This window comes from Coccinella septempunctata, chromosome 4 (genome assembly GCF_907165205.1).
Source record: "Coccinella septempunctata chromosome 4, icCocSept1.1, whole genome shotgun sequence".
Classification (NCBI taxonomy): domain Eukaryota; kingdom Metazoa; phylum Arthropoda; class Insecta; order Coleoptera; family Coccinellidae; genus Coccinella; species Coccinella septempunctata.
The window spans coordinates 19,244,701-19,272,605 of record NC_058192.1 but is presented as its reverse complement, the minus strand read 5'-3'; the positions used below and the strand labels follow the sequence as shown (position 1 = coordinate 19,272,605).

General features: G+C 35.5%; 2 protein-coding genes across 5 annotated transcripts; both read right to left on the bottom strand.

The window, feature by feature from the left end:
* Nucleotides 1-2,293: 2,293 nt before the first annotated feature.
* Nucleotides 2,294-13,665, bottom strand: LOC123312614 (ATP-binding cassette sub-family C member 4-like). Its single transcript, XM_044897150.1, has 15 exons — nucleotides 13,294-13,665; nucleotides 10,072-10,182; nucleotides 9,679-10,018; nucleotides 9,408-9,630; nucleotides 7,441-7,736; nucleotides 6,807-7,122; nucleotides 6,647-6,754; nucleotides 6,122-6,567; nucleotides 5,638-5,757; nucleotides 4,891-5,469; nucleotides 4,422-4,572; nucleotides 4,132-4,362; nucleotides 3,776-4,074; nucleotides 3,236-3,651; nucleotides 2,294-2,805 (listed from the first exon to the last, which is right to left on the bottom strand). Exons 1-15 carry the CDS (start codon nucleotides 13,359-13,361, stop codon nucleotides 2,511-2,513), a joined length of 3,999 nt encoding a protein of 1,332 aa, XP_044753085.1. The 5' UTR covers nucleotides 13,362-13,665; the 3' UTR covers nucleotides 2,294-2,510.
* A 2,054-nt stretch (nucleotides 13,666-15,719) lies between these two features.
* LOC123312613 (ATP-binding cassette sub-family C member 4-like) lies at nucleotides 15,720-27,087 on the bottom strand. 4 transcript variants are annotated; one of them, XM_044897149.1, is made up of 17 exons: nucleotides 26,879-27,087; nucleotides 26,642-26,790; nucleotides 26,488-26,586; nucleotides 24,447-24,783; nucleotides 24,160-24,382; nucleotides 23,751-24,046; nucleotides 22,845-23,151; nucleotides 22,742-22,792; nucleotides 22,579-22,686; nucleotides 21,503-21,948; nucleotides 20,324-20,455; nucleotides 19,670-20,266; nucleotides 19,467-19,617; nucleotides 19,171-19,401; nucleotides 18,820-19,118; nucleotides 18,297-18,712; nucleotides 15,720-16,270 (listed from the first exon to the last, which is right to left on the bottom strand). In XM_044897149.1, the coding sequence occupies exons 2-17, from the start codon at nucleotides 26,722-26,724 to the stop codon at nucleotides 16,006-16,008; spliced, it is 4,041 nt and encodes a 1,346-aa protein (XP_044753084.1). In that variant the 5' UTR covers nucleotides 26,725-26,790; nucleotides 26,879-27,087; the 3' UTR covers nucleotides 15,720-16,005. The 4 variants fall into 4 exon arrangements, with proteins under 4 accessions (XP_044753084.1, XP_044753083.1, XP_044753081.1 ...); XM_044897148.1 differs by having other exon boundaries at nucleotides 26,642-26,779; XM_044897146.1 differs by having other exon boundaries at nucleotides 26,642-26,730.
* Between the last annotated feature and the right edge of the window lie 818 nt (nucleotides 27,088-27,905).

Below are 27,905 nucleotides of genomic sequence, written 5' to 3'. Positions count from 1 at the left end.
GAACCATATTCACGCTTTTTTTTTATTGATGAGTCCGTAGTCGGCGCATGTCTTCAATCCTTCTAATAGAGAGTGCAGGTGAAAGCACAGATGTTTTCATGCCATAAAACTCAAACGACCGGCCTTCTCAATTTTTTTTTTATAAATTACACCGTCGACACTTGATCTCAGAAATAATATTTGCGTTCGCTTTTTGAAGAATATAGACACCGTATTCGTATAGGTTTATAGGAACATACTTGAGAAGATTATTTGATAAGAAAAACAAATGGAGACGAATATGTAGGTACTAGGACTATTAAGGAAGGAATCAATGGAGTTGTAGGGATATTGGGATATATTTTCTGGCGGTGCCCTTTGTTGGCTTATAATAAATTACTTGAACTTTTTTGTATATTAAATTGATGTGCCCTTCAGGAATCCACATTTGTGAATATTTATATGAACGTTTGCTATGGATCCGAATATCATTGTTTTATCAAGTGTGGCTGCTTCTGACGAGCGAAAAGTAGTGCTTTTCCACACGCATGCTCGTGTGTTAAGTCACTTCTCAGCACGCCCACGTCGCCCACTCCCTCCGGAAATTAAAATTACTCAAAAATCAAATTGGTAAAGAAAATTTATATTTATTTTATTAGACTATAATATGCAATTACAGAAACTGACATTCCGATACCTGTATTTCATCTTGAAACAAAACAAAATTAATATCGCGTCGTTCGTCAAACTGCTTGCAGAAAAGTGATAATTTGCGCACTTGTTATGAAAATACACATGTGAAATACACACAGACACATGTGAATACAACTATGTATATGGTTCAGATGATCAACATTACTGATGACTATCATTAATTTTTTGTGGCATGAAAGTACAAATATAGAAATAAGAATGTTTCAGTTTTCACAGAATAATGAATATTCTGCTTTTCGAATGAATTCTTCAAACTTCAACTATTTTTTGATTGGTCTCACGATTGATTTCGTTGTTTTTTAGTCTTAGAAACCATGAATTGGACCTATAAACCAAATGGACAATTTTCCAAGAGAATCATGAATCATGGATGGCGGTATTTAAGTATATAAATGGGAATTCCGTAAGGGTTGTGCCATCTATCGGCAGCAATGTTAATCTATAGAAGAGCAAGAAGAAATTCATGAATATATTTTTGTACCAACATAATCAGAGACTAAAGAAAAGTCGGATTAGTGAAAAATCTAGTGAAATAGCAAACCCAAATATGTACTTGAATAATATACCCATATGGTATTGGTATTTCCACCCCTTTCTCAACCATAGTTACTAGTGTTATCACTAGAAGGCGCCATCTCAACGTATAATATACGAGTATGTTTATATTAATTCTTACAATGTTTTTGATTGTAGTTTCTAATGCATATTCTAATAACAATCAAAGTCGAACTTTCTCTAGACAACGGAAATCAAGATATCAGTGACATGGAAACCAAAACTCCATCCAATTTCAGTCAAAAGTTCATCAGCTATAAGATTATAAACAGTTGATTGAAATCTCATTCGTATTTATAAAGAAATAATTGATTGTTAAGCAGTTTTCCTTCATCTTTTTGATTCGAAAAAAAATTCAACAGACGTGTATGTATTTTGCTTTATTTGTTCCTTTGATTTGGCTGTTGATCATATTATATACTTATTATGTTTTCTTAAGGGTGTTATAATGTCAGTAGTGCACCACCTCCAATTTTGAAAATTTGACACAAACCGATCTTTCACTGAAGAAAAGATTCATAAATCGAGAAGCCCTTTTGGATGAGTTCAGGTTCTGAATCAAACTGAGTGGGGATTGTGGATTTAAATTTAAATGTCTCTGAATGATATTAGTTTAAGAAACATAAGGTGATTTATGATGAAAAAAATGCTGAAACTATATGAATTCCCATATCTTCGTTATAAATATCTTCGGCAGATATTTTACAGGATTGTTTCTATACGCATTATCTCCCTCAGATCACACAAAAAAATTTGAAAAATTGAAGGCCCACATTGAAAAATAAACGCACCAAAATATAGGAAGTACACCAATTTATTACCCGTTTAAATAATTCATTGTCTATTTTTCATTTTCTGAATTTAAGAGTAAAGTTAATTCAAAAGTGAATTCCAATACCAGTATGCGCTAAATTGATGGTAAGAAACCGATATATCTTCATATTCATTTATTTTTCAAACAGAAACAAATTATTTACTGTATTCAATTCAATTTCTGAGTGATCATTGTCTTTTTGGATGGAAATCAATTGAAAGAAAACATAACTCAACAACAATATATTTTATTGCAAAATCTTTAATGACAGATTTATTCACTTGCTTGAAGTGTGTGCTCTACTTATGTTTCAGTTCTTTTATCACAGCTATGTTCCATTTATGGATATGTAATAGCATTGAGTATTCAAAGGGTTAATACTCAATGGTAATAGTTTTTTTTTTTTTTCGAATATGTATTCATCAGTTTGAGAAATGCTATGCAATATTTATTCTTTATCGTTTACGTTCGAAGTCTTTTTCATTAATTTTTGCTCATAATTTTTAAAAGCAATGTTTTTTAAATGTTCTGCCATTGAAGATCCAGATTGTGAAACCATAGAATAAAACCTTCCTGTAACATCACTCAGAAGGACATACGGATGACCTATTTGTACTAGTTCCCCTGCGTCCATCACAAGAATCTTGTCAGAGTTCATCACAGTGCTCAGACGATGAGCTACAGTGAGAACTGTACAATCTGAAAACTGCTTCTTCATGGTAAGCTCAATTGCCAAATCAGTCCTAGAATAAAGGAATAAGAAAAATCATACACAAAATTAACTGAATTTTATGCTTCTACTACTTGGTATAAACGCGAGCCAATGGCCTATTTATGATTTGAATTAATTTCAAAGTCAGATCTACGAATCTCATACACTGATTGAAAATTGAAGTGTATATAAAGAGAAATAATATGGCCACTTTGTATCTAGTAAGTTGGGTGTCTATATATAGACACCCAACTTACTTACTTAGGTTAACCATACTTATATATAAGTATGGTTAACCTCCCTCAAATAGGAAAAGTTTACAAGACTTCTGCAGAATGATAACATAGAAGAGAAATGAACAAATGAACATGATAACGCTAGTTTTAGCGTTATCGTGGATTAACATTAAATTATCCACTTGATTTTTCGAGCAGTGCATACACAATGATATTTATACTTACTGGGAGTCAACATTCGCTGTAGCTTCGTCGAGAATAACTATCCGATTTTTCCTTATAATAGCTCTGGCTAGGCAAATCAGTTGTCGCTGACCCACACTGTAATTTGCTCCCCTATCTCTCACCCTAGCACTCAACTTCTTCACATGGCTAGATGACGAATTCAGTTCAACTGCCCTTAGAGCTTCATACAAAACATGGTCGTCATGTTCATTGAAAGGATCTAAATTATAACGTAATGTTCCATTGAATAGAACAGGATCCTGTGGGATGATGGATATCTTAGACCTGAGTGTCTGGAGAGGGATATCATTGGTGTCGATGCCGTCTATTTCAATCTTTCCGCTGATCTTTGCCAGTAAGAAAAGAGCTGATATAAGGGAAGATTTCCCAGCACCAGTTCTACCAACTATGCCAACCTAGGAAACAGATCTACGATTTATTAATGAAACGAAAACAATGGTAAATAAGAAATTGGATTGAAGGGAAATTCATATCAGATCAGTTAGAACAGATCCTCTGGATGTTGCAAAATTTTCTCACCTTCTCACTAGGTTCTATGGTGAAAGTCAAACTCTTGAGTACCGGAGGTTTAGAAATGGAATAGCTCAAACAAACATTTTCAAAATTGATTTCTCCTTTGTCTGGCCAGTTTGGAGGAGGTTCTTTTGCTCTCTTAGTTTCATCCTCTTGGGGTATAGAGTTGTACTCTAATATTCTGTTAATGGATACTAATAAATTATTGATTTGAGCGCAGTTAAGTACTCCATACTGCACTATAGCACTAAGAACTATCGATTGGGTGACTGCCAAACCAACTTCGCTAGCTGTGAGACCAATATCTAAAAAAAATAATGATTGAATAGTCCTTCGATTTCTGTTGCCTAAAATATTCTTACCTTTTCCAACAGCAATGAGACTCAGAGTTACGACAGATATGAAAAGAAAACTGACAAATTCTATATAGAATCCGAATGCGGCGAAAGCAACGGCCATCATATACCAGCTGCTCGTGTATTTGTCCAATGATTGACCGAATTTTTCCTGCGCAATATTTTGTGCTCCCAATCCTCTTATGGTGATAAGTCCTTGCATTGTTTCATTGAGATGGGAAATTATGGGACTCATCACTGCAATAGACGTTTGGTATAATAGAAGTCTCAAAAACGAATGAAAAGTTTCAACTTACACGAACTCTCCACTTCTTTTATGTTCCTGGATGTTCTCATGAAGAAGAACGATATCGAAATGAACAACACACTCATCAGAGCAACCATTATTATGATATAGGGATTTAACAGAATCACGATAATGATTGCAGCCAGTAGTGTGTTCACGAACTGAAAAATGAATGGAGTTTTCAAGCGGAGTGTTCTACTCATTTTGTTTATGTAAAGTAAATTTAATCATTCTATCTAAAGCTACACCACCCACTAGTAACTTATTTTGAAATAATTGTGATGATTGGAATACTATTTATGTAAAAATAACTAATGACAAGACAACCAATTAATTCATTCTGATTACAATCATAGTCAATGAGGCACTTCCCCCATAGGAGGAGCCACTCTTGATGTTGTGTTGGAATGCTGAATACTGATAAATATTTCGGCTAACTCAGAACATAATGATATAATCGATATGTAGGATTCTCTCACCATTAGTGCCTCCATGATAGTTCTTGGCAGGAACTCGTCATTAGCTTGCATATCTTTGGAGAACCTATTCAGTATCTGCCCAGATGAGGTACTGTCAAAAAACTCCATGGATGCTCTGACAACTTTGGCGAACATATTGTCGTGAAGTCTTCTAGAGTTTCCAGTGAAAAAATTCACAAAAAGCACTGATCTCAGTAAGTTACACATTCCTATCAGGGCTATCAAACTACCATAAGCATAAAGATACAGTCTTGTTTCTAAAATCGGAAATGAAATGTGGAAGGACTTCATCACCTGTTTGTGGCCTGACACATTCTTGTGTTCTTCAAAATTCACCCAGCTACTTACGAACATATCGGTCGACGATAGTAATGTTTGAATCAGAGAAAATAAGAAGAAGATAAAGATGAAGAAGTACCAGTTCACGTCTTTGGCGAAATATTTGAGTAGAAGGAATGTTTTGTGCTTCCTACAATCGTTGTTGTCCGCTGAAATGTTTTCATTGAGTTCTTCTAATTTCATTAAAGGCTTATCTCTTTTTGCAACAACTTCTCCAACGTTATCACATATATCTTCTTCCTGTAAGAAGTTATGAGGTTAACATCAAAATAGAGTTTTTTGACAATCGTAACTAAAATCATGATGAGGAGATGAGGAAGGATTATCATACACATATATCTATAGTATTGTCTCCAAAAGGTCTGTTTGAAATTTGAAAACACTGTCCAGTAATGTTTAGATACTTACCAAAACTGAGCTATCTGTGTCGGAATTGACTGAAGAATTCCGGTCAAGAGTGCCATTGTTTTTCACAATAGTATTTCTGCATAACAATTCACTATAGGTTCCAGAATCTTGTATAGAGCCCTAAAAAATTAACTTCGTGAAATTAGTATAAGTATGTTTTAGTTTATTTATTATTATTTTCAGTTCAAATTTTAATTTCATTTTTTGTCGATTAGGGAACCTCAACAAAAGCTAATAACTTTCAAAAATACGATGTAATGGAGTCATAATTTATGGGGCACTCTCTATACATTTCGTGAAGTATAGATTGATATTTGCTCATCAATAAAATGGTATTTAAACATATGTATATTGAAAATTTATACATTCTAGTATAAAGAGATATTTGAATTCAAAAAATTGATAGTTAAGGGAGAAATACTAAAGTTGGAAATTTTTCCGCATCAGCCTGAAATCTCTATAGTTTTTTCATGAAAAATCTCACCTGGTGAAGAACGATGATGTAATCAGAAGTCCTCAAATGATGCATATGGTGTGTCACTAATATGCGACATTTCTCTTTCAAAAATTTCTCGATACATTCATGGTAAATATGTTTGGCCACCTGAATATCAACTGCTGATAGTGGATCATCCAATAGATATATATTTTTTTGCCTATATATGGCTCTAGCTAGATTTATTCTGGATTTTTGCCCACCACTCAAAGATGCACCTCGATCCCCAACAATTGTTAAATCTCCATTCGGAAAGAGTTCAAAATCTCTTTCTAAACAGCAAACCCTAACAACCTCTCTATAACGAGTTTCGTCGAAGGCTTGACCAAAGAGAATATTTTCTCGGACAGTGCCAGCAAAGGTCCAAGCGTCTTGGGAGGCGTAAGAAACCGAATTTTGCACTCTCATGGTACCTGAGGTAAGCTCCAGTTCACCTTGAATTAGCGATGGTTAGAATTCTTCTAGGTTTTTGTTTGGAGTTATACCTTGTTCGGTTGTTTACGAGGGACATACCTAGAATTGTTTGTAATAACGAACTTTTGCCGCTTCCAACTGGTCCAACTATGCCAATAAGGTTCCCTTGTTTCAATGCCATATTTATATTCTGCAACACAGTTTTGCCTAAAAATTAATGAGAATTATGAAGAATAAAGGCAAAAGCTTATTATCTCACTTTTCATCCTATTGAGCAGAGTGTCTTTTTCAGAAAAGTGCGTGTCATTAATGGGAACAACGTTTTTTCGCTGATATTTTCCTACATTACTTTGTAGGGAAGAATAAGAGTTCCATCTTGCTTCAACATTATCTAGATGGACTATATTGTCATCGCTACTATCCAAGCTTTGTATGTGTACATATTCCTCTCTTAACAAGAATTCGTTAAGTCTCTTAATGGTTCTCAGTATCTCCACTGATTTCGATATTCCTAAAATAAACATGATGGATACGATGAAGTTTAGTACACCATAGTAGACAACTAACCCATACACCTACGAAGAAAACCTATATTACCTACTTACATCTTTCAAAAGTGGAAGTGGTGGAAACTGAATTGTTGAAAAGAACCATTGTCAAGTTGAATTTCCCATTTTAAAAAGTTTTTCAAAGAACTCTTTCATTTTTCCAATGATTCTGCATTCAGATGCAGCATAATTCATTCGAAGCTTTTAAAGTGGGAAATTTTTGTTTTCGAAATTTGCGAGAACTCTGAACTAATGTGCACAATTATTTGCTTTTACCTACATGCTTCTATGCATACCCTAAAATCACTTCTACAACACCAAAATGTGAAACTTTTTTCTACATACCTTTGCAGATGTAATATTCTCCTTCATAGAGATCACAACCCAGAGCGTTAGAAACAGAGCTAAGTGGTTACAGATCGATGAGAAAGATAAGAAAATGTTCCGAACATAATTGAGTTTTTTTAAGACTTTGAGCTCTTCGCATCTCGCTATATGGACCAGCTTCTCGAAAGATTTCTCCCAAGCGTACATCTTGATAACTTGGATTCCTGATATGATTTCGTTCATGATCCGTAGACGATTGCCTGATTTTCTGTTCATTCTTCCATAAATCGATGCAGTCAAGTTACCGTTGTAGCCTGTAATATTAATTGCGAAAATAACCTATTTTTCAGCGGAAAGCTTCATTTGGTAAGGTGTAGAGTATATGTATCATGAAGACAACCTATGCTTAGAAGTAGTACGGAGGTAAGTAAACCTAGTCATCTCTTAGTACCACTGCCGTTAGCTCTCTTGTATTAGTACCTCTGGTACTAACCTACTGAAAATGATATCGAATCATTCTTATGAGATTCAAAAGCCCTGAGCTGCATCTGTATCCGATACATTCAGAATTCATATACATACTCATTTGGTGCCAGCTCATCTAGGTCTGCTTAGCCAAATCGCCTTTGGCTGCTTTTGGCACTCTAGACAGAGTTAGTATATCGATTGAAATTTATTCTGGGAGGATTCTGCATCTCTTCATAAACTTTTTAGGGTTTTCTCTCCCAATCTCTGTTTCAGAGATAAAAAAGTTTATGAAGAGTTAGTATAGTTTCACCGACCTAAACCAGAAAACTGCTAAAGCTGTCACGAGCTGAGCTTCGGGTGATGGTGGTACTGCAGACAGGGCACTGTCGGTACAAATATTACTTGAACCGTATGGGAAAGTCAGCAGATAACATTCGTAGGCTCTGTGGATCAAAAGCAAAAACAGCTGAACACATTGTATGCAAGTATCCAGAGCTGGCTGACTCAAGAACCACTCATATGGGAAAACCGGTCCTGGAAGTATCCAGGACCGGTTTTCCCATATCGTGAGTACACGATGTAACGGCCGAGGTTCCTAAGGATGTTGTCGGTTTTATCAACACCATTGACGACCTCCTTGGGTTCCTATGAATGAGTAGGGTAGAGAAAAAAGATCTACATGGTCGCAGTTTCCGAAAGGTTAATCGAGCCACAAATAATAAATAAATTACTATGAAATAAAAATTATTAAAATTGCGGTTACTGGGATCTAAAGAATCATTAGGGAAATTTAACTAAAGGAATTGCTCAAAAGTGACTCTAGATGTACCTATTTGGAAAAAATTTGTCTTCAGAAAAAGGAAAATGGAGATTGAAGATTTACAATCATTAGCCAACGCAATGTTATCGCTATATCGCTCTAACCTACTAATAACGCAAAAGTGTATCTTTCCGTTTCCACTTGAAAACAAAGTAGTGGCGATAAAAATGTTGAGTGGATTAGATTATATATATATTATTCGATTTTTAACCCACTTATTCAAAAATAGGCTGATGAGATTTATGGACCAGAAGTGTGAATGAATTACTAGGTCTTGTTTAATGAATAAAAATGCAAGATATATTTGTGCTATACGATCGAACTTCCAGTCTACATTTATTTATATTTCAACTCAAAACAGATTATACTATTTTCACAAAAAGTTTTTAAACCACTGCACGTGTTTCGCTATCACAATAGCATCTTCAGGTGGGTAAAGATAACCCACAGAGAGTTACATTAAACCTCAATTACTTTTTACTCACTCTTGGATTCATCTTTCCTATTAAAATGTTGAATGAATAATGTTTTATTCAAGAAAATGTAATATTCTATTGCCACTCAAGTAGGCATCATTAAATTATTATTGATGAATGATTTATTATCAGTTTTGGACAGACACTCTGTAGATTATTCTTGTTTAGGATCAGAGAAGTCGATATCTAAACGCATTCCTTAATCATAGAAAAATGCTCACTTTGTAAAATCGCCACAAAGCTGAACCACATCACTCCTATCAATCCGGCCAATCCAGTTTCAATATACAGTATGTAAACGATGGAGAGAACGAAAAGAGGTGCCACCCACACAAAATGAACCAGATCGGCACCAGAATCGAACCTATTCAAGTCGTAGGATATGAAATTAACAATTTGACCACTTGTTGTCTGCTGCAATGATGTGAGACTCAAGTTCAGTACCTGAAATGAGTTCTGGTTAAGGGTAGTTGGTACCAAAAATTTTCTTACCTTTCTGTACACCAAGGTGCTGCAAGCGACTCTTATCCTTAGAATTGTCCTGTAGGTTCGCATTTTGTATTGGTTGTAGAAGACAATTCTTGCGCCTATCACCGCAGAGATGAGGATGCCATAGTCCAAAGCCTCGGATTTAGTGATGGAATCTTCCTCCTTGAAATATTTCAACAGTCTTCCCAATAAGATAGGTTCAGCCAACCTCAATATTATTTGGGCGATGGCTAATAAAACAGCAGCGAATAGTAATTCTTTCCAGAACATTTTGAGTAGCGTAAGGAGTAGACTGGGACTTTTATTTCTTTTCGAGGACTTGACTTTCTCATTATTCCATCTCCTGTGGGAAATTTTTTCCGAATATATGTTTTTTCTTCAGAGTAGTGTACTCACTTCTCGATTTGGTCTCCTAAGTCGTTACTTTTCACATCATCGATGGTTTTGTAAAGATTGTCTGATGTCCATTGCCTCTTGTAACCTCGACGGAATGTATCGAAAGTGAAACTGAAAACGTTATGCTTACAACTACAATTATTTTAGTTTATGGAAAAGTTATTGAATGAAAAATATTATTTTGAATCGCCCGGCTTCATATTCCGATTGTTTTCAGATGTTGGAAGAGAAAACCCATACGAATTACTGAAATTGAACCAAATCCTACGTGCAATTTTTCCAAAATAAGAGTCGGGCAAATGTAAATTTCAATTAGCATTAAATACCTATTCATTTTGAGCTGATCAAATATCCTCAAATTCTTTTGTCCTTGCCCGCATAACTCAGTTTGACTGATATTTCTGTAGCGGTATTGTATAAACCAAAATACATACCCCTATGCCCTATCCTATGATGTACAACTGTGAAGAAAAGGTGTAATCATTACATGGACAAGCAAGCTGAAAATGAACCCTCATCATTGGTATATCGGAGTCGGAGTATCTGACAATATACCTAATGTTAGTGAAGAAATGCGACAAACTTCAGGGAGTGATTCTGCTCGAAAATATAACAACCGTTTGCTCCATAACATTTGTCCAAAAATGCTTTGCTCTCCAATAGTGATTTCTCTATTCGAAAATTGATAAGTATTTAAATGATGTGAGACGAGACTTTTCTTGGTCTCCTCTAGAGTCTTGATGTAGTCTCGTAGTCTCGTGAATATTTGAAGAATAGAGCTAACTTTAGAATCCTTTTGGATGCATAAACTTTATCAAGAAGCGGACCAAGAATGTTAAAATGCAAATAATAATAATATAGTTTATTCTGAATATCTACGTATCAATCAGACCCAGATGAAGAGGGAATTTACGGAGGAGTTTACTCGAAGATTAGGAAGGATAATGAAAACTAGTCTAACCACCAAGAATCTGACCAAGCAATTAATACCTACGCTTACTCAGCTCTGAAGTACTCATTCGGTATCATATCTTGGACGACCACCGATTTAGCAACCTTGAGAGAAAAATGAGAAAAATGCTCACAAAACATCAAAAACATCACCCTAAAATCTCAATAGAACGAATAGAGCTTCCACGACACCTTGGGGTAGAGGAATTGTTGAATTGTCCAAGCGTAAGGCTGCTTCATCAGAACTTCATCGAGTAGTTTGTGATGCTGATAGTTCTACACTTTTAAAACTGCAGCAGGACCACTTGGAAATAATCGAACACTCTGCTGAAAGAAAAGTGCAGAAACTGATTGGAAAACCTTTGCATGGAAGGCACCAGAACGATGTCGACCATGATAACTTCGACATGTCTGCGTGGAACTACTGGTTGACTCCCGGAAGGCTGTTTCCCGATACAGAGGGCTTCATCCTCGCCATCCAGGATGAGGTAATTCCAACAAGGATCTAATATCGCCAAGGATGCCTCAGTGGCGGACGATATCTATCGTTATGGCTTTGCGACACATGAAACTATCCAACACATCACTAAGGGATGCCAGAAGTTCGCATACAAAGAGTAAAAGAATAGATATGATGCCAAGATGTTGCCAAGATTTCACACCAAGAATAGGCAATAAAATACCAACTTCTAAGATCGAAAAAGGTCCCCTATTACAATTACCATCCGGATGCTCTTTTAGAAAATGATCATCACAAGCTCTCCTGGGATCACACGGACCTCAGAGACCGGAAAGTAACTCACAATAGACCTGACCTCATATTGCTAAATAAGGATGACAATAGAGCATTATTCATCGACGTGGCGATTCCAAACAACAACAATCTACTTAATAGGCACATTGAAAAGATACAAAATAGAGAGAATAAAACCAGGAGACAGTGGAAGATAAAACATATCAAAGATCATCCCTATTCTCATTTCATCTAGAGGCCTGATATCGAAGGAACTACCCGAGGAAAATTCAGTTGGATGAAAACATCTATAGAGTCCGAAATGAAAGTGATCTTCAATGTCTCTCATGCCCAGACAGAACATAGAAGCATAAAGTTCATTATCATATTATCAATGAAAATAAACTGCCAACTTGACCGAACTGGTTTTTGAGAAGAAGAATAAGAGACACGACCTATATCATATATTCTGAATCAGAAAAAAATATGGGACTGGAATATGTAAATATCATAGAGTTTATATTTAAAAAAAATTGAAGTAATTAGTATATCACTGAAGTGGCACTGCATTCTTCATGAAGAAGTGTGTGTAGCATGTTATATTTGTTTTTCGATATCACTGAAACTTTACGAAATAGAGATACCAACTCAAAAAGCCGAAAAATGAGTTATCACTTATAACTTGAAAGCAACAGAAGATGCAGTTTTGGCCCTTATACTTTTTTTGAAAATCGCGAGGTCGGAAACGTGCCATCCGCTTCAGAGGTGCCATTCAATCCCAGCGAATTTTGCTCACCCTGTACGCCTGTACCATAGACATATTAAATAAGTTATAAGTCTATGGCCTGTACAATATATTGAGAAGTGTGAATGAACTATTCGAAGATGTAGGAACTCATTGATTAGTAGATTTGGTGGGTTAACGTCCATTTCTTTAGATTTGGAAATGAAATATCGGGAAATTGGACTATTTTCTTAACTTTTATTTCTCAACTATGCCGACGTTTCGAGGAAGTTTACCTCTTTTTCAAGGCTAGTCAATTCCTTAAAAGTTGAAGTCATATAAATTATTTAAAAGTAGAGTTAAGGAAACATTAATCGTGCGATACATTTGGAGTGGAACCAGTTCCACTCCAAATGTATCGCACGATTAATGTTTCCTTAACGCTACTTTTAAATAATTTATATGACTTCAACTTTTAAGGAATTGACTAGCCTTGAAAAAGAGGTAAACTTCCTCGAAACGTCGGCATAGTTGAGAAATAAAAGTTAAGAAAATAGTCCAATTTCCCGATATTTCATTTCCAAATTGATTAGTAGTTTTCATTCAGCGTGAACTCTAATATGAATCTACAGCTGACGAAAAAAAATCTAATTACGATACTGCTATTCTCAGAGGTTATCAAACTGAATAATAAATACGAGAAAGCGTCCAATTTTGTATTTTGCGAATGAAAATCCAAGTTGAAAGTCTATCATTTGCGCCTCACGATAAACTTTGGGCAATACAGCAAATTGCGCAGAAAAATTTTACTCACATGTAAAAAATCACTGATAAAAAGCTGGCACTATTCCTAGGGTGTTCTTTATTCACCGGGCGTCCCATCGCGCTCTAGCACAATCAGTAGACACAAAATAAAGGGCTATCTATTCAAAATAACGGTAACCATTGCTCCCTACGAGACACAGGAGAGATTAGTTATCCGATTTCACTCTTATCGCCGTCATTGTATTAAACAAACATAAATACACATAATGATCCCACTAATAGTAATGTACACAGCCGAACAAAGCAGATATAAGAACATCAAACTCATGGAGCTCAAAGATTATCGTTGACTGTCCAATTCTTCTACATCGTAGTTAATTGTGTCTAGAATGAACAATTTGGAAACTGAAGGAAAAATTGCCGAACGAGACTTGTGCTCGACCCACAAACGTTTATTTAAAGCTTCCTTTCTGTTCGTTTTCCTCGAACATAATCGCTAAGGATGCGGGATCCCCTTAGTCGATTTCTACAGGACTGGAGGAGTTTTGTTTTCCTGTTTGGAACGAACGGCAGGTCCGGTATCAGAGCAATTTTGATAGGAATGCTTTCAAATATTGATTCTCCCAAATAATTTGGAGTTGGGCACGCCTCATATTTCGATATTATGAGGCGAATGATATCACTGTATTGAGGCTCCATTTCAATTTATACTAACTGACAAAGAAACTGCAACACACAGAAGGAGCTGTTTAAATTTTAAATTTTTTTTTTGGTAAAACAGATAGTATAGCAAGGAGTAAATTATTGAGATTTGGAAAAAAATCGTGAAGGTTTTTTAAAATAAACATTTTTTGTTACTTAAATATTGCAGTCGTTTTTCGCTAATTTTTCAAATTTTACAACGAACCACCTGTTCGAGGATATCCAGTGTCGATGTTTAGTTGTTGTTGAAATGTCTAGAGTACGTGTAGGCAGAATTTATTGCCAGCTAAGTGAATTTGAAAGACGTCGAATTATTGGTTAACGGGAGTCGGGAAGCGGAGTTGTCATCTCAAGAAAAGAAATCGCTACCCTTACGAACAGAAATCCAACTATTGTTATGAGACGTTGTCAAGTGTGGTTTGATAATGCCCTAAATCGAAGAAGAGTAGGCACCGGACATAGAAGGGGCACAAATTAAGTTCAAGCTCGGCGTCTAAGACTCATGGTCATTAGAGACCGATTTGCGACAACTCGATCTTTGGCTGATGAGTGGTTTGCCGCCGTATAAGTTCTTTTGGACTGCAGCATTATCGACCTCATCTTGTGTTACCTCTTACGGTTGAGCATCGACGGCAACGATTACAGTGGTGCAGAGAACGACAACATTGGAATGTGGAATGGCATCAGGTCGTCTTTTCTTATGAACCTCGATTCTCCTTGGGTGCACATGATGGCCGAAGAAGGGTTAGACGACGTCGAGGAGAAAGTCGTGAACCTCATTTTGATGTTGAGCGTCATGGACACCGGACAGTAGGCGTTATGGTATGAGGTGCTATTGCACATGGAAGTAGGTAACCCTTAGTCTTTATTCGAGGTACCATGACAGCGCTGCATTACCTTCAAGAAATAGTGGAGCCATATGTCTCCCTTACCTTAACCGGCTTGAGAATCCAATATTTCAGCAAGATAATGCTCGACCTCATGTTGCCAGAGTTAGTTCAAACTTTTTTGAAGCGAACCATGTAAATCTTTTGCCATGGCCGCCCAGATACCCCGATTTTTCGCCCTTAGAGCATGTTTGGGACATCATGGGTAAAAGGGTTGGAAATTTACCCCAGCCCGCACGGACTTTGGCGGCTCTGAGACATGAAGTGCAGGTAGATTGGGATATTATCCCTAAAGAAGGAATAGACCAATGCCTAGACGTGTTCGGGAGTGTATGGATAACCGCGGTGGACAAACTGATTATTAACAAACTCAATAAAAAAATTTGTAAACCCTTCGTTTTTTCTCTTCAACTTTAATCATTTACTGATTGCTATACTATCTATGTTTTACCAAAAAAAAAACAGCAAAATTTAAACAGCTCCTCCTGGGTGTTGCAGTTTCTTTGTCAGTTATTAGGTATATAGAGATTTTTGCGTTGTTAACTTTATTGCGTGCAGTGGAGAAAAAAGTTCTGTATCCCCAACAAGTAGAAAAGTTTTTCTGTTCAGGGGGGTGGAGGGAAGTCTATGGACATATGCACCTCATAACTTCAAAACTGATGCAATCTTATTTTCTGTATTGTTGACTTGTTTCCTTGTATACGAAATTATTCATTATGTAGTGCTAGTAAAGAATAAAAACTAATGAATTGATTGATTATCCGATTGGAAATATTGGCTGTTCTTATCTCACTTTCTTGGCTGATAAAAACTTCTTGTTGAATTGTAGTATATCATATTGTGGAAGGGAAAATGAGAAAAAGGCTTAGGAAATAATAAATCAAGGTGTATGTTGATTGTTTAATCACTTAATCTTAAGCCCTGAAATAGGTGCCATACATCAATACAATGAAAATGTTCCGTTTTTAGTTACATTATCTTCAGTTCTGTCTGACACAACATCGGTAATAAAAGCAGATCGTAATGTAAATAACGTACCAAGATGATAACACTATTTATAGTTGAGATCATATCATCAACTATATCGAACAATATTCAAACATAACTGGAATGTTCAAATTTTTCAATACCATTTGTACCTATTTCTAATACAAAACTCTTAATATCTAGATTCACTTTTTCCATCCTATGTAACTTTCGAAAGCCGCCTTCTTGAGCCTCTCCGACTCCAAATATCCCGTTTCCATGACCATATTGAAAAATCTTCCTTTGGGGTTTTGCAGGAGCAGATGGGGATGATCGAATTCTACTATCTGCCCGGAATCCATAACCATAACTCTGTCAGAATCCATAACTGTGTGTAGTCTATGGGCAACTGTGATCACTGTGCATCCAGAGAATTCCTTTCGGATTGTTTTCTGTATCAACGTGTCAGTTCTACAAAAATATTAGCAATCAAACTTATATATTCATCTCAGACGCATTCCATCATTTAGAAAATAATGTTCGAATTCAATATTCTAGACAATGGGGAACGCTCTTCAATTTGGGTTATCACAGCATATGCAAGTTTAAACTGAATAATTATGAGTTTCATTCATGAATTTTTCAACTGCACTGTGGAAACTATTCAAAATCAGTCTTCAAATATGAGGTTTTAAATTTAAATCGCTTCGTTTCAATTTTACGATTTGGCAACAGCGCCTACTACGAAATAAAAAGAATAATGGCTTGTTTTTAAAATAACAGCTGTTGATTTACAGCCATCATAAGGCGCGTACTCACTGGCGAGCCTCAACAGCAGCCGGCCATAAAAATCCCATGAAATTTTACGACCCTCCTCCGTTCGTCGCAGACTTCATAGACAGCCATCTAGTTGTTCTTTATTATCAACGCATATTTTAGTCGATGTGGCCAACTTGTGCAATGGAAACGAAACGCATTTTTATTTGTCATTTTTAAGTACCTACTTAAAATAATTTTTTTTGGGAAACGGTTGAAATGGTTTTTTCAAAATTTGACGTTTCAATGATATTTCATAAAATATATCATTTTCATCACAAGGTGTATTCCCTATTATACAAATAATGTGCGCAGAACTTGAGGTCATATACACCTCGAGGAGTAGAACAAGAGTATACTAAAGAAATGAATTATGATTTACACTAACACGAGTTATTCGACTTGATTGAAAGCTGAAACAGATTTTTTGAAACGTTATTGATTTCTAGATAAGTTGAACATTTTTTTTAGCTAAAGCATAATCATTTCTCTACTATTCTGATGTTTTCTTGATGATAGTGATCAAGATAAATACCTAAAGGGCTATCAGCTGTTTCACTAAAAAGTATATTATACAGGGTGAGTCTTTGACTCGTTCAAATATATTAATAGTAGTTTCTTAAGGTCAAAAGAATCACTTTTTCATTTTATCATTTTTTCCGAATGGGATAGATTCAAAAGATACATGCCGTTGAAAAATCATAAAAAAAATTATTTTTCGTATTATTTTACAAACGGTTTTACCGAATGAAATGAATTTCGGAATATAGTTTCTCATTTATTTAATGAATCTTTTTCGAATACATGATATCACCCACGATTTCCAGTTTTCTCATTATGACCATTACGTAGGTACTTTAAAATTACCAAAAATTTAAAGAACCCAACTGCTGAAACTATGAGTTGGACGCTGTCTGATGAATATTTGATGAAGTTTTGTAAAATGAAAGTATTCATATTTTCTTGTAGGTATAATGCGCCGTTTTTGAGTAATTTGATGTTCAAAAATTAAAAAGTATCTGTAAAATTTGAAAAATTTACTCTGGCTGAATACAACTCATCTGTTTAAAAGATCCACAGATGTGTGTCACAGATTTAGCTAGTTATTTTAAAGGTAATTTTGTTTTTCCAGAGATGGCACAGCTCATTATGAAAACTAAAAATGGCTATATTTTTTTAGCTGGGCCAAATCGAAAAAATTGGTATAGAAAAAAGTTTTCATTTGACCTCAAACATCTACTGTTAAAATATTTGTACGAGTCAAAGACACACCCTGTATAGATGCAGCCTAACCATTCAGAATTTTTTTGTATGGAAGTTTTCATTTGACCTCAAAAATCTACTGTTAAAATATTTGTACGAGTCAAAGACACACCCTGTATAGATGCAGCCTAACCATTCAAAATTTTTTTGTATGGAAATTTTCTAGGCCGAAATTAATCCATTTTTCCATCATTCAAAGATTCTTTCAAATTCTCATATGTATTCTGACAGCAATTGTCCATAGCCTCACATTTCTTTTTTTTAGTTTAAAATTTGACAGCAAGAATTCATCCAATTCATCCAGTTTGAGAGTACAAAAATATTGAAATGGCAAATGCTGGTGTGAAGAGGCATTCTGGTTTGTGAATGGACGTCTATGTTTTTGAAAACATAGTGCATAATTCGTATTCTACCTTACCCAGGGTCTACATTGGCGGTGGCTTCATCCATCAACAATATCCTATTGTTTCTTATGAGTGCCCTAGCGAGGCAAATCAGTTGCCTCTGGCCAACGCTATAATTCGAACCTCTTTCCATAACCTGATCATCCAAACTGTAGAACTGACCAGAAGGATCCTTCAAATCCACAGCATGTATAGCTCTATACAAAGTGGAATCTTCGTGTTCATAGAAAGGATCTAGATTGAACCTCAAAGTGCCAGCGAAGAGTATCGGATCTTGTGGAATGACTGATATCTTGGACCTGAGGAGCTTGAGAGGGATATCTCTTGTGTCGAAGCCGTCTATTTCAATCTTCCCTTCTACGTTTGTGAGACGGAATAAGGCAGCCATTATTGAGGACTTTCCAGCACCTGTTCGGCCTACTATACCGACCTAAAATAAGCAGAATCAACACAGATGATGAAATATGAAATTTTTGCGAACACAGGTTTGAGAATATGAGAATAAGAAAAAAGATTCAATTCCTTATAGATACCCACTTTTTCTTTTGGCTGGATGGTAAGATTGAGATTCTTCAAGACTAACGGCAATTCTGGGTCATACCTCAGGCCAACATCGTCGAAAACTATTTTTCCTTCTTCTGGCCATCCAGGTAAAGGTTCAACGAAGAATTCTGGTTCCTCTTCCCCTTCCAGGTTGTTGTATCGAGAAACTCTCTCGACGGCTATCAACTGGTTATTAGCTTCTAAAGTTTGACGTAGACCGTACTGTATAACACCTGTCAAACTCATGGCTTGAGTAAGGGCAACACCCACAAAACCACCGCTTATGTTCAAACCTTGAAAATCTCAATTTATTGGGTGTCCTAATTTCGATTCTCTTATACTCACTATCAGCATAGAACACTAGAACGAAGGCTATATATAAAAGAAAGAGAAAACATGACAAGTCTATGTAGAACGACAGAGCAATAGAGGAGGTGCCATAGAGGAACCAGCTGCTTGTATAATTGTCTTGGTGATTTTCGAATTCCTTAGTTAAAACTCCTTCTGCAGACAAGGCTTTGATGGTGGTTATTCCTTGAGCTGAATTATTAATGTGGGATAATATGGGCCCAACCACTGAAATAACAATAGTTAAAATTAATAGTTGAATCTCAAAAACACCTAGTGTTAAAGTTGCTCACTTTTGCTCTCCACTCTCTTGATTTTCTTGGTCAGCCTCGAGAAAAGCATAAGTAACCCAATGAATATTATATTCAAGATAACTGTAGGAATGATGAAGTCAACATCCACTAGTATTAATAGTACGAAGGAACCTATTGACATCAGTAAAATCTGTAACGACAATGTTCAAAAAGAGCTCCTTGATTTTCGTAGCTTATCTTACCTGAGCACCCTCCATGATAGCCCTAGGTAGAGGTTCATCTATTATACCAATATCTCTTGAAAATCTATTCAATATCCTACCACTACTGGTGATATCGAAAAATCGCAAATTAGTTTCTGTTACCTTTTCCAACAAATTATCGTGAAGCTTCTTGGAATTCGATTTAACGAGCTTTGCATATGAACAAGCTTTCAAAATGGCTGCAACACATAGGGCTACAACCAAGTAACCAAACCAATCTTCATAGAACATCTTCAGATGCAAACCAAACAACAAACGTAACAATGCGGGACCCAGATACGAGAACTGGTCCCTGATCTCCTCAATTGTAGTCCAAACACCTAGGTAGAAACTTATTCCACTGATCAACACCTGATTTAAAACGAAAAGCAGGATGGTACATATAAACATGAAAACATTTCCACCTGCTAAGATATACTTGAAGAATAACAGCCCCCTTTCTTTACTGATATGCATCATTTCATGGGTTTTTTCCGTGAGATTTTGGGGTTCTAAAGTTTTTTCGAGTTCTGTAGAATCTCCCAAACTAGAGCTGGAACTAGTTGTTGATATGCTAGCATTGAGGGATTCTTCACTCTGAAATTAAATAAATTGAGAATTTTCAGCGAAACCGTAATAGTGTTTCGAACATACGTTTCGGAATAAAGAGAAGTTGCCTCTGAATGTATCTCTCTGAATGTTTGGCTCTTCCGTAGTATCCAAATCATCAAGTATCATACCGCTCCTAATCATATCCTCGTATGATCCCTGTTTCTCGATGATCCCCTAAAAAGTAATTGTTTTTTACCTCCTCATTTTTCATTTTATCTTTTAATTTTATTCAATCGCAATTCCGTTGGAATAAAATAAGAGACGATAGAGAATTTGCGTTATATATAGAACTCAATTTTTGTAATCTCAAGAACAATTTCCTCTATTCAGAATGAGGCTTTCGAATCATTCAGAATTATTAGCTCCTGTGTTATTCAAGTTATTCTTTCAGAGTTAATTTTAATCTCTTCATTTCCAAATTAAGTTATTTTCAACCAACAATTTATGCATTTGCAGCGTTTGTTATCAGAAAAATATAAAGAAAATTAACATTTGAAAGAAATCGAGAAAATCTTCATCCGGTTCTCTGACGTTCTGTTGGCTTCTGTTGCCTGTTGCTACAAATCTTCTATCTACTACTTATATACAGAGTTAGGGTTAGGGTTTTCACCCCTAAATTCTTAATACGAATAGAGGGTGAGCTATACCTCAATTGGAAAACAATTGGGACATAGAGGGACATATTGTCTTCCAACTGAGGTTTAGCTCATGAAGAATTTTGGGGTTATAGCCCCTACACCTTGGTTTGAGGATATTTCGGCTTACAATTTTGCTCAAAATATGTCCCCCTCCCTTTAAAAATTGACCTGTTCCGGCTTTTTCTTTGGGAACATCCTTGTCGCGACATAATTGGCCTGGCAAGTTTTTAAATTGTCACCCTGTGACCCTGTATGTTTTTTTGTTATGAAATACTGATTAAAGGCCTGAAATATAGAAGCCAGGTTAGAAGAAAATGTTACTTTTTGCCCAACCAAATATTCAAAATGAATACTTCGCCCAGCTTTAACTCACTATACTGAAAAAAAGTACTATACGACTTTGGAAAGTAACTATAAAGTAGCAGACAAAACTGGAAGAAACCGTTTCTCCAGGTCAAACCTCCATCAATTGCTACCTGTTCGCAAACCTAAAAAAAAAGGCTCACCGGAAAAAGATTTGGCTTGAATTAAGAGGTGATTTTCTATTCGAATTTGGAATTCGGAAAAAATCGGAATTACTCACATTGTTCATCGATATAATGTTATCAGCATTTCTTAGCTGGCTCACATGATGGGTCACCAAAATTCTACACTTATTGCCAAGGAAGCTCATGATGCACTCGTTAAACAAATGATTGGCCACTCGAACATCGACAGCTGACAGAGGATCATCGAGGAGATATATATCAGCATCCCTGTATATAGCTCGTGCTAGATTTATCCTTGCTTTCTGACCTCCGCTTAAGGAAGCTCCCCTATCGCCGACCATAGTAGAATCACCGTTCGGAAACCGCTTAAGGTCTTGATCCAACCCACAAACTCTGACAACCTCCTTATATCTCATCTCGTTGTACTCCAGACCAAACAGGATATTTTGACGTATGGTAGAAGCGAATGTCCAAGCTATTTGAGGTGCGTATGATATTCTACCGCTGACTCTTTTGGTCCCGGAGGATATCAGCAGCTCCCCTGAAATTCAAAATGAGCCCTTGTAAAAAAATGTAAACAATAGGCCTCTGAAACCTCCTGAGGCTGACAGGAGATGATGAATTGCGATTTGCGACTCTTATAACCTATCACTTCAGTTCTTACTAGATTTGACTTGATGAATTCTAAATTTTGCTTGACCAAATACTTGCTGAAAAAGAGGCAGGATCCAAAATAATAAGATTAGAACTTAGAACTATATCAATAGTCGCAAAACTTCTCCTCGAATCCTCGAAAGGAAGGACTTTAAGTGCAATAAAATCTTCATTGTCAGCCAAGCTTCTATCAAATCATTGACAGCTGAATTTACTCAAATTTTGAGACTCTCACTGTATAAGTATGCACACTAGCCAATCCATTGTAATCTTAATCGAATCTAGACTAAGACAATGTACATATAGTGTAGGTAACAAGTCGGTAGCAAAGATGGCAAAACCAGCATATGAATTGCTACAGCATCCACTGCATCTCCAACATCTGACCCTTTTTTCCAAACTGAATAAACATTCATTAAGAAAAGATTTGATTGCCACAACTTAACCACAATTCGAAGGATCAGACAATGTTTATAAGAGAAATATAAAATGTAAGAGTGAATTCATTTCAACCCACCTAAGATGACTTGCAGCAATGAACTTTTTCCACTTCCAACAGAGCCTATGATGCCGATGAATTGGTTTGATTCTACTTTCAAGGAAATTCCCCTAAGTGAATCTGAGCCTGGAAGAAAGACGTGGTAAGATCATGATATACCTAATAAAATCGAACATCTTACCGTTCAAACAAGCTATGTTACTGTAATATATCGATTTGACTCCTTTTCTACCTACAACAAAATGATTGAATTGTATTCAATTAAGTACAGTACTTGTTCGAACCTTTTTTGATTTTAGGATGTTTCAGAAGTGAGGTCTTTTCTGATAAATCTTTGGAACTGCTGAGAGATTCCTCCTCTTCTTCAACAGCGGCATCATCCCAAGTAGCTGAGACACTCTCCAGTAAGATAAATACATCATCAGTCTGTTTTGAATCTACCGAATCCTGAATTTGACGTTCATCAGCCAGGAGGAAGTCATTGACTCTGCTTAACACAATGCATAGTTCGAACATTTTGGCTATACCAAGCGTGAAGAAAATTGAGATGATGTAGTTGAGGAGTGTATAATAAATTAGTAAGAGGAAAACCTGAAAAAAGGCAACTTTAGTGAAATGTCTTTGATATTTGTGCACACAATCTAAACATACACATACTTCTGAAGGGATATCTTTTTCTGTTCAACTGTTTAAAATTAAAATTAGCAAAAGTACGCATTTTACCAACATTTTCTAGGTTCTTATTGAACTATTTCTGTTTCTTCTGATTGAATATTTCATTCTTGTCAGTTCTTAGAATGGGAAGAATATTTTCATCATATACATTCATCAAGGATATTTTATGAGTTTACGAGAGCTGTTCTTGGTTTTTTTCCCTAGTTAGGTTTAGGATTCTGCGAAACCAATCGGTTTGCAAAATGACAGTATGGAGTAATCACTGCAATATTAGGTATGCAACTAAGGTCAAGCTGAGTTTAAGTTAGACCCCACTGAGCCCAGCTCAACTTTGACAATACAATTTACAGGCTGAACTAGGTTCAATGTTGAACTCGGCTTCAATTTGAATAGTACAACTGGGCCTTACAGTCAGGTGTGAGTCAGGTCAGGTAAGTCACTCAACTATGAAAAAACTAGAGCAAAATATCTGAAGAATATTTTTGCAAAAATATGGTAGCCCACCATTAACTTACCATTACTACTGTTATTTGTCGGTGCTCCTCAATAACTACGTACAGAGAAAGGAAGATACTGATAGGAACAATGAAGGTATAAACTGATTCATAAACTGCTTTGACCAAGAAAGATCTACCGATGATATCCAGTTCCTTCGTCCTAACTTTCTCGATCAATTTCGCGAAAGGTTTTTCCCAAGCATACATTTTCATTACTTGGATCCCAGTGAGAAGGGAATGCATCAACCTCATCCTCTCATCAGTGAGGACGGAAGTCATAAGTTGAAAAGAAGAGACATAGTGGGCGAAGAAAGCTGAAAACATTACTTTACATTCAAGAGATCGCTTGTTCCTAGAGAATTTTTCTGAATTATTTCGTAAGTATAGACTCGTTTATAGAATATGATTATGAAGGTCATTATGTTACCTTGAATCAGACTTATCATAAATATGAAGGCAACACCAACAAGTCCAGATACACCAAACTGATGGTATACGATGATAGTTACTGCTACTACAACAATGGGCGCCGTATAGACGTAATTGATGAGTTCTGTCCTCATATCGAACCTGCTGAGATCATTTGAAATCAAGGTCACAATCTTTCCACCTCCATCTTCCTGAAGGGTTGTGCTTCGCAGCCTGAGAACCTTCAAAATCCATTAAAAATATTATTTCAGGGGGTTGAAATATGATCTCAAGTGATGATATTACCTTTCTATATATCAAATTGCTACATGACACCCTGATTTTCATGGAAGTATGTAATGTTTGGTATCTCTGCTGAGCGTAAGCGATAACTCTGAGACCATTAGCGGCCAACATTCCGATAGTCCAGAGAATCACTTCTTGCTTCGACATGGTAGAGTGAGGTTGGAAATAACTCAGTAAAAATCCTAGGCATACTGGTTCTGCTATCCTTAACACTACTTCGATGGTAGCTATAACAACGATCGTTACTATTTCACGCCAAAAAGCGTCCAGTATGCTTTTGAATATTGCAAACTTCTTCTTTTTCCTGCCCGTCGTTTTCATCTGTTCGTTCCATGATCTGAAATTATTTATTTACTAATAATCAAATTCCGAATAGATATTTTCCTAACAAGTGCGCAAAGTATCACTTTACCGCACGCAAAAAAGTATGTGCTAAGCGGAGCGAATTTGCAGGCTCTATCGAATATAATAGACAGTTGTTCTTTCGTCCTTGGTATATAAATAGCTATTTCAATCCTGAGAAAAAATATTGAAATATTTTCCACCAAGTACACCACAAAAAAATACTTTCAGAGCCCTGTAAAAAATATTATTCAATCCTGACAAAAAAAGATAATTTTCGAACTCCGGCAAAATATTTTTCGGTTTCACTAAAAAAATATTTGTAGGGAAATATGTAATATTTCAACCCGTAGAAAAAATGTTTCGTTCTGGTGAACAATATTTTTCGAACCGAAAAAATTTTCGAGTTGGGAACAAAATATTTTCTTTCTCGCCCAGAAAAAAATTTTTTTTTAACCAATTAAGCTTTTTCAGAAATCGGAGAAAATATTTTTCGATGATGATGAAATAACATTCGGCGCTAAGATTGAACACTTTTCGACCACCAGAAAAATCATTTCTCGACAACTAAAAAAGAATAATTTTCTTCTTGATTTCAAGGAAAAAAATGTATTTTGGAAAATTATCTTTCAACCTACAGAGGAAATATATTCTTTTAATTTTCTACCCCAAAATTAAATATTTTCAGAGCTCCGAGAAAATACTTTCTAATTCTGAAAGAAATTGAGTACGACCCTGACAGGAGAAATGTTTTTTGTACAACCGTTATACAGTGCACCACATCTTCGAAAAAACAAATAATATTCCCAAAAAAATTCATTTTCGACCGCCGAGACAAAATATTATTCTACCCCCAGAAAATTTATTTTCAAATAAGAAAAAAATATTATAATTTCGCTCAATTTTTTGTCTTCATGAACTTTTGAACATTCAGGGATGCCAACCTTTCCAAATTCTTGATTAGGTACTGATTTCTATGGGACTATGGGGTGACAAATGAAATAACTGGTTGGACAAAAGTGGAATTAAGTTGGACACACGATCTATGCCATAAAAAATATTTTTTAGCAAAAAACTTTTTCCAAATCACTTGGACGGTGCCTGGACAAATGAAAAAAATAGATGGACAAACATGGACCTACCAGTACAGACGACCCTAAATTTTTCGTTTTAAAATTCGCATTTGGGGGTGCTAACTTCACACTTGAGGCAAAAGGTACCGAGACAATAACTTTATTTCGATCATATCTTATAATTACCATTGTCCTGCGACATAAAATATTAATGTAAATTATGCAGAGTGATTAAAAAGCTCGGTTAAAACTAACGCGAGAAATTCATCTTCTGCATTTATTATTTGCACAGAAATACATACCTACTTCGTAATTTTGTTTGCTGGGTTGTTTTGTTTTTCGCATATTTTCACGCATAGATATCTCGATAAAAATGAATAAAAAGTGAAATAAAAATAAAGATATTTTAAAAAGTGCGACGTGTCTCTGAAAAAAAAATTTTCTTATATCACACTTCTATCTCAAAATCCGGGGATCAGAAAATTGATTCATTTGATTGATTAATAAACTAATTTTGTGTATTTGACACAACCTTCATAAGGCCATCCATCAGAAATGTGTCAACGTATTGTTGCCTAGATTAGTGGGGTAGAAATAGAAGTAAATAATCACATATAAAATCCTACCTTTCTAATCGATCCCCCAAGAGCTCACTGCGATCATTTATTAGTGGAAGATATGGTTTTTTCGGATCAAAAGAATGCTTCAACGAACTGAGAGTGTACCTGAAATCCGAAATGCGTATCAAAATAATCGCAACTATAGAGCTTCGCTACTTACAAGAAAAATATCCTAGAAAAGAACCCTGCTTTGGCTAGAGGATGCTTTCTCTTCAATTCGGTTTGTTCATCTTTGACCTCCATCACTTCCTTCCCCAAAAAAAAAAAGTTAGTTTTATATTCTGAAGATCTAGCAGCTCTGGTAACAAACAAATAAAACACATACGAATATAATCGAATAACCTAGTAAAACGAATCGCGATCTCAAGGCTCTTTTTCAAAACGATGTAATACTTACTATAAGTTAAATTTTTTCTTTGGTATTAGATTTATCTTAGATAATGCATTCTGTACAAAATTCACTGATGAAAGACATTTCCAAATGGAGGATATTGATCGATTTAATTGATATAGTCGACGAGGAACTACTTTATCGATTAAGGAAAAACAGGTCACAAAATTAGAAAACGAAAACGATTTGTACAAACTCTTATCGAAAAACGTTAACCATATGGTCCTGAAGAATGTTCGAGCCATATTGTATTGCATGAATGAAAGTCATCATTTCAACGAATAATAGTTCCTTATATGGATAAAAACCTGCAATTTTAATTGAATTCTATTACATTAAATCTTTTTTTTTTTCGATATGGATAAACCGATCGTATTTGCATTATAAGATATTGTTCATTATATCATTGTTTCGTACCCCTACCCCTATCTAATATGAAAACAAGTTTCAAAAGTCGGCACTTCACGGTTTTAGAAATTTTCATAATATTTTCAATCATCACTTTTATCTACTATGAAGTCATAATTTAGCATATACATACAGAGTTAGTCCTAAGTCTGGAATAAAATTAATATTTCTTGAAAGTAAAAAACTCCAAATAAGGGGCAGAAACCCGTCAATTGTCTTTAATCACCCTCATTTACTGGCAAATCATTTAGCGTAATACCAGTAACTATCTAAGCTAGTAAGAAAAACTGCCACAATTGAAATTTTACAGTAAATAGGAAAATTTAACTAATGCATCTGATCGAAATAAAACTAGAAAATTTTACACAGTAAAATATTCCGAGCTTTTCGAAAATTTCTCACAATGTATTGTATTTTGACCAATATAATATCAATATACATTATACCCTCGAAAAATTAATAATATGTAAAATTTATTCAAATTTTCGAAATACGGTTCACGTAAAGTTAATTATACGTATCATATAAAGAGTCGAACTTTAAGATAAAGAATCTGGCAGATTTAAATGGTAAGGCAGAAGTTCCTTGTGGGTGTTGTAAGCATTAGGTCCTTTCGTTTGCATAA

Bases quoted from the DNA above. Each gene is read 5' to 3' on its own strand.
- LOC123312614 (XM_044897150.1), bottom strand. From the start codon at position 13,361: ATGGGACGCCCGGTGAATAAAGAACACCCTAGGAATAGTGCCAGCTTT. The intron at 7,737-9,407 runs GTGAGCATTTTT...TTAATATTACAG, and splicing joins CTTTGTGGCGATTTTACAAA to GCTACAACGGTAACTTGACT. The intron at 6,755-6,806 runs GTGAGATAATAA...ATTAATTTTTAG, and splicing joins TCTGCTCAATAGGATGAAAA to GCAAAACTGTGTTGCAGAAT.
- LOC123312613 (XM_044897145.1), bottom strand. The intron at 22,793-22,844 runs GTTCGAACAAGT...ATTTTGTTGTAG, and splicing joins ACATCCTAAAATCAAAAAAG to GTAGAAAAGGAGTCAAATCG. The intron at 20,267-20,323 runs GTATGTTCGAAA...ATTTAATTTCAG, and splicing joins ACTTCTCTTTATTCCGAAAC to AGTGAAGAATCCCTCAATGC.